General features: G+C 41.2%; 1 protein-coding gene across 1 annotated transcript; it reads right to left on the bottom strand.

Moving 5' to 3' along the window:
* Positions 1-3602: 3602 nt before the first annotated feature.
* zbtb8b (zinc finger and BTB domain containing 8B) lies at positions 3603-8672 on the bottom strand. Its single transcript, XM_057828586.1, has 5 exons — positions 8544-8672; positions 7914-8104; positions 5206-6076; positions 4946-5124; positions 3603-4758 (listed from the first exon to the last, which is right to left on the bottom strand). Exons 2-5 carry the CDS (start codon positions 8085-8087, stop codon positions 4444-4446), a joined length of 1539 nt encoding a protein of 512 aa, XP_057684569.1. The 5' UTR covers positions 8088-8104; positions 8544-8672; the 3' UTR covers positions 3603-4443.
* Between the last annotated feature and the right edge of the window lie 3455 nt (positions 8673-12127).

The following is a 12127-nucleotide window of genomic DNA, read 5'->3' as shown; positions in this document are numbered from 1 at the left end:
GTAACACAGTAACAATATGTAAAAATGTGATTGCATGACAGTGCATGAATATAAAGGGACATCAACTTTTATACAGATTGAGCATTCAAGGATAGTCATTTTGAATGTGTCCACAAATCCTGGTGAAAGTCTCTGCGCACGACGTGAGTGAACACTGGTAGTGAATATTAGTGCAAAAATGCCATGGGTCAAAAAGCACAATTCAAGCAAGAACCACAGGCACCGATGGTCTTAAGGCTCTAGGTGGCGCTGCAGCCCTCACGAACACCGTGAGCCCACTGTGGTGGTGCTTCCAACCTCGGGGGCTGTCACATTGGAACTCACAGTACCTGCGTCTTGTTGAGAAGGATCCATGTGTTTCCTACATGAGGCAGTTTCTGCATTATAGTCCAGGGACAAGTGAGAGGGCGAGTTTTCCACTGGCTCAGTCCGGAACACCGAATCCCTCTGGGTAGGCCCCCGGGTGTAGCCTAATCGCTTCAAAACCCGTTGGGTGGTTGTGAGCGAGATCGGTTTCTCGACGCTGAAATTGTACAATGACTGGATCTCCGTGATTGTAGCCTGATTGTTGGCCTCCACCACTCTCTCCATCCGCTTTTCGCCCATTTCGTCGACGAGGCGTTTCCTCCCGCAAGCCCCTCGTTCGCTGGAGGTCTTCTTCTTCCCACACCATTCCCTGTATACTCGGGACACTGCCGTCTTAGAGAAGCCCAACCGGTTGACTGTTTGCGAGATGCTGCATCCGGCACTTCGGGCGCCGACTATCAGGCCCCGCTCATATTCGCTCAAGTCCCGCGACTTGCCCATGTAACTTTCGTATGGTCCAACAGCGGGTTCCTGTCTTGTGTCTACCACCTTTCTTGTTATGATTGGACCTAGCTCAAACCTAAACGTTAGCAACTCGTAAATAAAGCTCTTCTTCTACGATTACTCGGTACACTTGCGCCCTCTTCTGATGGATTTAGTAACTACAGTTCAACATTTGGTGCCGAGAGAGCATGGAGATGGTGTCAGTCTGAGCCATTTGAAGTATCCAAGAGTATCACAATGAAAATAAGCCTATTATGAGCTCTTACTGTATTGGTATTAGGAGGGGAAAATGACTGGTTATCTAGCCATCTGGATGTCTGCAATGCAGTGACTATAAAGTCTGCAAACCTGTTAAAATGCCAAGTTTCTGTGACATTAAAACAGAATACAAGACTATACCCAAATAACTTTAGATGTAGTATTTGAAATATTTCCCTTTAAAGACATGTGATGTACCATAGCATATATTTAATAATTCACCAGCATAACTTTGATAAGAAAATGCAATAAATGACAAACATGCAAACCTTAAGACGTGAATTTTAAAACATTAGTCAATATAAAGTACGTTTACAAGGACATGTAAAGTGCAAAAACATCAAAAGAAAGAAAACTCTGACATAAAATCTTAAATGACCATTTCAATCATCCACAAACACTATTCAATAAATTTTGAAACAGAACAGCTAGCAAAAGATTTACTCCAAAGTGTAAGCGCTGTCCTTAATTAAGACCTCTATCAATATGATCTGAAATAACATTTACAATCTGGGTAGTGTTAGACTAATTAATTAAGGTAAGCACCAATCATTATAGTAATCCAACAGATGGGGTTTATTTGATGGTGCAAGAGTGAAAACCAAAATTCAGATATTCCATGCAGCTCTCAACTCGGGCAGTATGTCTAAAAACTGAACTATGGCACTGAATAAAAACACTCAAAATCCTACAGAATGTTACAGAGGCTTTTAGTAATAAATAAAAATCCAAAACAGTGAGCACATTTGCACGGTTATATTTTTACTTTTAGATACATGTGCATTTATGTATTTTATACATTTTTTTTTACATATTTAGACTATGTTTAACTTATGAATCATTTTAATTGATCATTGCTTTTTTTTTCTTGGTCATACATTCAAATGCATGGTTAACAACTGTTCAGAATGTGACAGTGGGTTACAAAAGATGAAAATTCTTAAGATGAATTAAACGTATGCCTTTTTTCTCCCAAACACTTTCTGTACTTTGATGGCAGGAATAGTGGTGGAGAACAAAATGTTTAAGACAGTCATTTGTGTAAAGTTTGAGACCCATTGACATGATAGGTCCCACTTAGATAAATAAATAAATAAACAATTTAAAAAAAAAAAAACCCGCTTCTCTGAAGGCTCCAGGCGATCATCACCAACACTGAAATTCTGGTAGGGTTGCTCCAATCCCATGCAGAGTCTGGTTGGAACTGACTTGGGCGCCCTCGTATGGCAACATCTCCTGATTCGTAGTACAAGTGTCGTGTTCAGTATTGTTGTTGCTCACAAAATCCGCAGAAACCGGAATCTGTTCTTTCGGTAATGAGCTCTGGATGGGGCCCAGCTTCGATGTCCTGGAAACCGGGTCCCGTCGGGGAGCCCTGCGGCTGTAGCCCAGCCGCTTCAAGGCCCGTTGTGTAGTTTTGAGTGAGATGGGCGTCTCGGCGCTGCAGTTGTACAGTGTCTGGATCTCAGTGACGGTTGCTCGGCTGTTAGCCTCCACCACTCGCTCCATCCGTCGCTCCCCCATCTCGTCGACTAGACGTTTTCTTCCACCCGTGCCCCGCGCACTGCACGTCTTCTTCTTCCCGCACCATTCCCGGTAAATCCGTGACACCGCCGTCTTGGAGAAGCCCAACCGGTTGACAGTTTCCGAGATGCTGCAGCCCGCACTTCGAGCACCGACAATAAGACCCCGCTCGAACTCCGTCAAGTCCCGAGACTTGCCCATGTTTTGGGGCTAGGAAGTGCCAATCTCTTTTTTATGCGTCAAAGTACCACCTTCCACCCCCGAATGTGACTAGATTCTACCTTAAAATAATGGATGGCCGCTATGAAGGCTTCTTTTACGGTCATATGTTTACCACATTGAGCACATCGTCGCCCCCTCCGTTGGATTGGTTTACTTACGAGTACAAGTTAATTTTGTGGATTTTGACACGGATTCTTCTGTTGTCATCCACGGAGGTTTAACAATGTAATGTGCATGCATTGACAATGAGCATGAAGTCAAAAAAAACTGTAGACATCTGAAAACTCAATGTGGTACTTTTTGTTACCTCGCAACACTGCCAATTAACACGAGGGCCTACTTGAAAACAAACACATGGTATATTTAACAATTTTTAAACGAAATTTTATATTGTACAATTAGGTGGTAACGTGGGAAATTTCCATTTGTCATTTGCAATTGCGAGACAGCATTGCACTTGTGTGAAGTCACCACTAGAGAGAGGTACTCCACTTCCTAATACTACATAAATTTGATTAATCCACGCAGAAACATATCAGCCAATAAACAGGGAATCAAATGAGGTCGTCATTTGAGGGAATCATCAAAAATTGTACATAGGGCACAGAAGTAAGGAAAACGTAAACAGCTTCCCAACAACACTCACACAATTTCATTAATAAAATTTCTACCCAAACAGATACACAAATGATTTACAGACCTAATCTAAGTATTTTTCGTCTTCTGGTCAAAGTTAACAAAAAAAAAAAAAATCTGATTGTCAGTCGTTTTTTTATTATTATATTGTGGTGTGAGCTGCATTATGGGTAATTTTTCCTTTCCATTCTGATAGCAAAACAAGATAGAAATCTTAAATATTAAAGTTGTTGAATATAACGTTTACCAATCAATGTGTGTGGTCAAGTTCCCAGACGTAACAGTGCAATGAAATGGAATGCTAGCTAATTACATCTAAGTAGTGACCTGAATAATGTGCTGTTGCCAGACACAAATCAAGAGGCAACCGGTTTTGTATTGCATGAATACATACATACGATTACTACAACTACCATTCTTTCTCCATTCTTACTCTAAAACTATAAAGTACTTCAATGGACATCTAATTTGGTGGAGGACACGATTGTCAGTAGAAATACTGTTGTGCGAGTGGACTGTTGTGGCGTCATCACACTATTAAACACAAGCAGTAACACACACAATTTTTTTTCTTCATGTGTTGAATGAGTAGGACATTAAGTTAAAAAAAAAAATCAAGGACGTTAAGTTAAAAAAAAAAAAAAATCATTTAAAATGTCTAAAATGAATGTGTGGATCGGAATGTGTGCATCTCACTTAAGATAAACTAAATCAAGTCGAAGGATTTCGCCATCAGTTGATTTTTTTTTTTTTAAATACAATTTTCTGGTTGTAGATACATTAATTAATCTTACAGATTTCATCCATTGGAATTGTGTCTGTGTAAATTATTACTACTTGAAATTTCTGACAATTCATGCATTAATTCTTGACCATGACAAAAAACATTCTTCCAAGATTAGGAGAACAAGCAGCTCCTAAATAAAGACCGTAGGACAAAAAAGAAAATATGTTCTTGCGGAGTATGTATAGAGTGCCATCAACATTACAAGATTACAGAGGGTGACCTACATCATCACACGCCGTCAGCTGCCTTTCAAGCATCTGTTTTTCCACCAAGTCTTCCACTCTGCCAACCTCCACCTCATCCACATCATCCATGAAGCTGGCCCAATCGGTCCCACCATCTTCACGTTCCATGTGTTCAGCTGGGCCAGTCGGATGCAGGGGGGTGGAGTCGGCGTGAGTGGTGGTCACGCAGTTACAGCTATCACAGATGCCGTAGCGTCGGAACCCCGGAGATACACTGTTTCCGGAAAAAATTCTCCTGCAGCTTTTGCATGACATAGGCAAGTCATGTCTGTGGACCTGATTTAGGGTTTACAGAGAGTGACAGCAGTTGAGAAATGAGGCAACTATAGGCAATCTTAACCTTTTTGAGGCATTAATTACTCGCCGATTTTCATTAATTGTGGCAGGGCTAGTAACTGCAGAATGTAACATAACAATTACTCAATGTAAGCATCTTAGTTTCAAAAGTCGATCCAGGTCTTACGCTGAGAGCATGGGTGCGAAGATGCTCCTGCCTTGTGAACCTTTTTCCACACATTGGACAGGGGAAGGGCCTTTCGCCTGTGTGACAACGAAGGTGCCGTTTCATGATGCCCTTCTGCTTGGCAGTGTACGGACAGAAAGGGCACTTGTGCAATTTGACAGGAACCAGTAAACTGTCACCTGAAAGACAAAGGGAGTGTTAAAGTCTATTTTACTCATACCAATTCGCCAACGACACAGAGTCTATTAGTTTTACTGTACCTGTGTCTTCTCCAATCCAATCAGACTGGATTTCCATTACAGATGATCCCACAAAACCCAAACTGTCGTCTATTCGGCTAACTCCCAAAATGCTACCTGGCGGTCTATGGGTAATGCGCTGAACCCCTCTGTCCACAATTGGGTTGGGGCCTTCACCCCTTGCCAGCATCTCCATCAGTTGCCTGGCACTAACGGGAGAGCTGTAACCCACAGAGGAGCGCTCATTGGATAAACTTGGGATAAGTAATCTGCTATGAGGAGGGACAGAGGGTCCCGGATATGATGCTAAGTATTTATTGTCAGGAGATTCCAAAAGTTCCTCATCTGGGTCATACTCTATCTTTGGGTTCACTAACTCGGGAGTCAAAACTGAGCACGGAGTTGATGTTAAGTTCGTCTGATCTGTATGTGCTTTTGGTCTTTCACCACCAGAATGGTAATCGGTTTCCATGTCTCTGCTCGGGCCAGGAGGGGTGTTGCCAGGCATGGACAAAGGGCTTCGAGTTGCCTTAACAGATGCCCCATCTGCTTCTGTAACCTGCGAAGGAGGTTCCGCAGTCCCAACACTATTGGGCTTAGATGCAGCAGGAGTGCCACTGTCGGCGGGTCTATAGCGTCCTTCCTGTCCTGGATTCTCCTCCTCTGTCACACCCTCTTTGTCTTTGTTGCATATTTCCAAAGAGGAGCTAATGTATTTTTTGCAAAGGTTCACCAGGTCGGTCATCTGCAAATAGCTGGCCGCTGACATCACCTCAATTACACTGCTGCTGCTCAAGGCCAATCGGCCAGAGTAGAGGAAGTCCAGGATGATGGAAAAGGCATCAGCTGTAACTATGTCTAATGATGCTGTGCTTTGGCGCTGACCACTATCCTGAAATTAGATAAAAACAATTTAAAAAGTGAACTTGGAAGCCACAGAAGCAAATCTTTCAAATTGATTACGATTTAAATGTTTAAATGTTTGGTACATTTACAGTGGGGCAAATAAGTATTTAGTCAATCACCAATTGTGCAAGTTCTCCTACTTGAAAAGATTAGAGGCCTGTAATTGTCAACATTGGTAAACCTCAACCATGAGAGACAGAATGTGGGGAAAAAAACAGAAAATCACATTGTTTGATTTTTAAATAATTCATTTCCAAACTAGAGTGGAAAATAAGTATTTGGTCACCTACAAACAAGCAAGATTTCTGGCTGTCAAAGAGGTCTAACTTCTTCTAACGAGGTCTAACGAGGCTCCACTCGTTACCTGTATTAATGGCACCTGTTTTAACTCATTATCGGTATAAAAGACACCTGTCCACAACCTCAGTCAGTCACACTCCAAACTCCACTATGGCCAAGACCAAAGAGCTGTTGAAGGACACCAGACACAAATTGTAGACCTGCACCAGGCTGGGAAGACTGAATCTGCAATAGGTAAAACGCTTGGTGTAAAGAAATCAACTGTGGGAGCAATTATTAGAAAATGGAAGACATACAAGACCACTGATCATCTCCCTCGATCTGCGGCTCCATGCAAGATCTCACCCCGTGGCGTCAAAATGATAAGAACGGTGAGCAAAAATCCCAGAACTACACAAGGGGACCTAGTGAATGACCTACAGAGAGCTGGGACCACAGTAACAAAGGCTACTATCAGTAACACAATGCGCTGCCAGGGACTCAAATCCTGCAATGCCAGACGTGTCCCCCTGCTGAAGAAAGTACACGTCCAGGCCCGTCTGTGGTTCGCTAGAGAGCATTTGGATGATCCAGAAGAGGACTGGGCGAATGTGTTATAGTCAGATGAAACCAAAATAGAACTTTTTGGTAGAAACACAGGCTCTCGTGTTTGGAGGAGAAAGAATATTGAATTGCATCTGAAGAACACCATACCTGTGAAGCATGGGGGTGGAAACATCATGCTTTGGGGCTGTTTTTCTGCAAAGGGACCAGGACGACTGATCTGTGTAAAGGAAAGAATGAATGGGGCCATGTATCAAGAGATTTTGTGTGAAAATCTCCTGTCTTTCAGCATGACAATGATCCCAAGCACACAGCCAGGGTAACACAGGAGTGGCTTTGTAAGAAGCATTTCAAGGTCCTGGAGTGGCCTAGCCAGTCTTCAGATCTCAACTCCCTAGAAAATCTGTGGAGGATAGTTGAAAGTTCGTGTTGCCCAACAACAGCCCCAAAACATCACTGCTCGAGAGGAGTTCTGCATGAAGAATGGGCCAAAATACCAGCAACAGTGTGTGAAAAGCTTGTGAAGAGTTACAGAAAGCGTTTGACCTCCGTTATTGCCAACATAAGGTACATAACAAAGTATTGATATGAACTTTTGGTACGGACCAAATACTTATTTTCCACCATGATTTGTAAATAAATTCTTTAAAAATCAATCAGTGTGATTTTCTGAGGGGGGGGGGGGGTCCCCACATTCTGTCTCTCATGGTTAAGGTTTACCCATGTTGACAATTACAGCCCTCTGTAATATTTTTAAGTGGGAGAACTTGCACAATTAGTGGTTGACTAAATACTTATTTGCCCCACTGTAAGTGTTAAAACTGCAAAAAAAAATGTGAATGTGATTGATTATCCACAGTCTTCTCTCAATTCATAGAAAGTCCTCGACAACATAAGAATGACTCCATAGGATAAGTGTACAAAAAATCGATTGATAATTAAGCTAAACAGGAAACTTGGAGCTGAAAACACCATCGCACCTGTAAATAGTGAACCAAAAGAGCCCTAAAATAGCCACTTCCTGCAAAAAGGACATTGCGATGGGCCTTGAAAACACGGCCTTCGACAAGGATACTACAGTCACAGAAGAAGCCACGCTTGCGCTGCTCGTTGAGTTCAAACAGCAGCTTGGGCAGATAGGAAGGCACCTCCATGACTTTTATTCAGTGGGCTGTGACATGAGAGAGGAAAGGACAAAGAATGAATAGCATTTAGGGAGGAAAAACGGAAATGCATGAGTCAACTAATACAAAACCAATATTGTCAGAATATTTTACCTTAATCGCTTTGTGCGAGTCCGCATGTAGTGTGTTAAACAGCTCCAGAGTGTGACTGTATTTAACTTTTAATTAATAACGCTGTCACCTAAATATAAAGTCATGCAAGGTGTTAGCAGCCGCTGTAGCCACATATGTACAACTCTTTAACGTCTTAATTTCTAGTATCCCGATATCACGGGTTTAAATATGTTTGCTTTATTTGATCTTTGTTCGGGCTAGCTCACGTTGCTAATGCTAACTAGCTAGAGTTAAAAGACCACACTCGGATAGTCATAAGTACACTTTTAAAAGCGCGTGTAGGACACAAAAACATTTTTCCCAAACACTTACCCAACGATACCCTGTAAAAGACTCGTTGATGCACCACGCTACATTAAACTACTAAAAAGAATTGGTTCTTGCTGGGCTTGTTTTCCGGTTGGGAGTAAAGAGACGAAGGCTTCCTGTATTTTATGATTGACTTTTAAGATTAGCCAATCGGAAATGAGAAGGCGCGGCTACAACCCCGAATACGTCTATGACTGGACCGTCAAAGAAGGAAAAACAATACCTAATGAAAAATGTAATTTGCATTTTAAAAAGAAAGAGAATTAAAGAAATAATTGGAAGCAAAGGTTCATAAATGTATACTTTAAACGATTAAATTGCTGTAGACTACACGGCAACATGATCCCCAATCATTTGAACAGGGAGGGGCTGTCAGCAAAAGATAACCTAGTGACAGACACCAAATGAAAATGATTTTAAACTTGAAATACCTGTGGCTTTCGTGTAAAGGCTTTCACATTAATCAACCTTATTGAAGCGGTTTTATTAAAAAGCCAAAGAAAACGCAGTACCTATAAAACCTAACCTCTTCCAATTAAGGGCAAATAATCTTCCCAATAAAATAAAATAGATAATTAAATTACTCATTTATTCACCACATCTACACAACTCATCCCACAGTTCCTGACTTCATATTTTCCTATGTCTTGACTTGGGAAAAACCACACTGAAGCTGTACTGTAAAAGTCCTCTCTTTTTATGACAGGCTTGACAGCCCATAAAAATATGATTATAAATATTACCACTAAATTTAAAACCAATACAAATCCTTCCCTAATTAAGGGTTTCCCATACGTTTTCCACTGAAGACTCACAAGAGAAGTTTGCATCCCTCCCTTCCACTCATGTATTGCGATTGTATAAATGTATACGGTACTGTGCCGACTTTAAAAAGAAAAAGAGACTAAGAAAGAAGAAACAAACAAATAAAAAACACACTTTCAAATGCTTCTCTAAATCATCATATGTTTACATGTTGCACAGCTACACCAAGCAACCCCTCAAGGAGAAAAAAAAGTATATGTGATTCCCGATAGAGTGTGGCCTGTGATGTCTTAAAAGCAAACTGCCTTCATGTACGCTTTTTATCCACACTCATTGTGTGTCAGCCGTACTGGCAGCCACAGTCTGGCGCTGAGGGCCTGCAGCAGCACCCCTCTCGCTCTTTGTGGTCTGACGAGCACTCAGGCCTGCATTTTCCCAGGCTGAGACAACACACCACGGTGGCAGCGCGAGCCACATTGGGAGCCTGATTAAAGACTTGGGACAATGGAGGGACCGCGGTGGCATTTTCCATTCCTAGCGCCGTCTCCCGGGGGGTGGGTAGCAAGTATGTGCCGTGAAACATTTGAATTATCCCAGAATCTTTGGAATTCTGAGCAAGGTTCCGCAGAGAGGACCCTCAACCAGGGATCAAAAAGCCCAAAGCGAAGTGCGGTGGATTGGTGCATAAGCACACAAAAAAGTGGAACATTCGCCTTTGTGGCTGCATTTCTTCAGTTTATTTGTGATTTTTGGCCTTTGAGAAACATGTGGTGTGTATTGTCCTTTTATCTCTCATGTGCAATCACTGGAAGTCTAATACAGCAGGCGCCCCTCTTTATTTGGGAGACACCACTCTCCTCTCTTTTTCTCTCTGTAATTATCATTTCACGTTGAGAGAGCAACAGCCCGACACATCTCACGCTCCTTTCTTCTCTTGCTGGATAGGACGAAAAGAATTCGCAACTGAAATAAATCTGCCAGCCTTTTTATTATTGTATATTTAGCACCACGGAGCCTTCCCACACCACAAACTTCCGGTAGCGAAGGGCCCAAAAAACTGATGTCTTTGCCACAGGCGTATTGCGACGATCAAAGCCTGCTTGTGCTATATGCAGTTAGCCAAGCGCCCTCAGACATTGACCTCAAACATAGCTCATGTCTGAATGTGTGTTTGTGGTACTTGTGAGGAAGATTGTGTAGCACTGGTTTCAAGGCACACGCGTTTCCTTTCAGCAAGATTCTTCTGTTTTGCATCGTGATAATCTGCCTCTCTCTAGTCCAGTGGTTCTTAATCTGGGCTCGATCAAACTCCAGGGCTTCGGTGAGTCAGTCTAAGGGGTTCGGTGAAGGTGAGACACGCAGGGCCCTATTTTTGGACGTTGACTAAATCCAGGCAAAGTGGCATTTTACACCAGGTTTTGGACTGGTTAGTTCACAATATACAGGCTTTATTCGAGTTCTTTAACTGCCAGTCCTCTATCTGATGGGAGGAAAAGCTTGTTTGCTCAGTGGAAGGTTGACTCACTTGGTATGAGTAAATACAACAGACCTAGAGTAACGTGCACTGCGTTGACATAAAAAAAATAAAAATAAATAAAAAAACATTTACGTCACATTTTACGCCATGAAAATAGTATGTGAGGCAAGGATGCGATAGAATGACAATGTCGACATGAAAACAAAAATAGAAACAGTGAGAAATTAATTGAGTTTAATTTCATTTTCCAATGTGAAAAGCAAATCAAAAGGCAAAATTATTTGTTGTAAATTCACAGTTTATTGGATTTGTGAGAAGATTCATGTTTTTTGTTTTTTTTTCCAGCGGAATGACTGTGTACAAATTTGGCAATCAGTTTGTGCAAGATTTTTCCATTAAATTTGATATCATTTGAGATGTAAACATGCAACCAAACAGGTTTAATATTGAACAATATGATATATTCCTACAAATTTGAATGAAAAATTCTAAGATATACACATTGGACCAGTCTTGGTTTAGTGGTGTGATGATGCTGCAGGCATAGAGATAAAAAAACATACATTTTGGCCTGCTTAAAAACATGCTGTCTACATGAAAATAAATTTGAATGGAAATCCACTAAGGTTTTAGCTTTCTAGCTTAGATATACTGATTTGGAATTTGGAGGGAAAATTTTTTTTTTTCTAATTCCAAAGAATTCGGTTAATGCGCATGTGAAACTCATGGCGTTCAGTACCTTTTGCAATGTTAAGAACCACTACTAAATGTTGACTTGAAATTTACAATTTCAGTAGAAATGTGGAACATTCAATTAAAAATTGACAATTTGAGGACCTGGCACATGCTTGATAAAATCACATGAGAGATTCCACTTTGACTTAGTACAGAATCATATTTATTGACCAGTATGTTGGAACTGTTGGTACGAAGAACCACATTAGTATAACATCAGACCACAAATGAGCCACTATCACAAAATGACATGAGGTGAGACTTCACAACGATGGTAATAATATACTTGACAAGTCCTGCCTATTTAAAAATCAGCATCTCCCTGAAAGTGTGGCATTTGTTTAGTTTTTAACATAAACGTTTTTGAATACCCACCAATACGCTGTAATGCATGCAGAGCTTACTGCATGTTGTCTAACTTCTAAAGAAACTGTAAGTTTATCTTTATTTCAACTAGATTAATCATTAAGAGCAAAATATAAGTGATATGGATGATCAGCATCAGTCTCCCTGAACTTTCATTACCGTATTTTTCGGACTATAAGTCGGAGTTGTTTTCATAGTTTGGCAGAGGGTGCGTCTTATACTCTGGAACGACTTATGTGTGATT

Source organism: Corythoichthys intestinalis, chromosome 22 (genome assembly GCF_030265065.1).
Source record: "Corythoichthys intestinalis isolate RoL2023-P3 chromosome 22, ASM3026506v1, whole genome shotgun sequence".
Classification (NCBI taxonomy): Eukaryota; Metazoa; Chordata; class Actinopteri; order Syngnathiformes; family Syngnathidae; genus Corythoichthys; species Corythoichthys intestinalis.
Note: the sequence above shows the minus strand (reverse complement) of the source record. Positions and strands in the feature narration are given on the sequence as shown.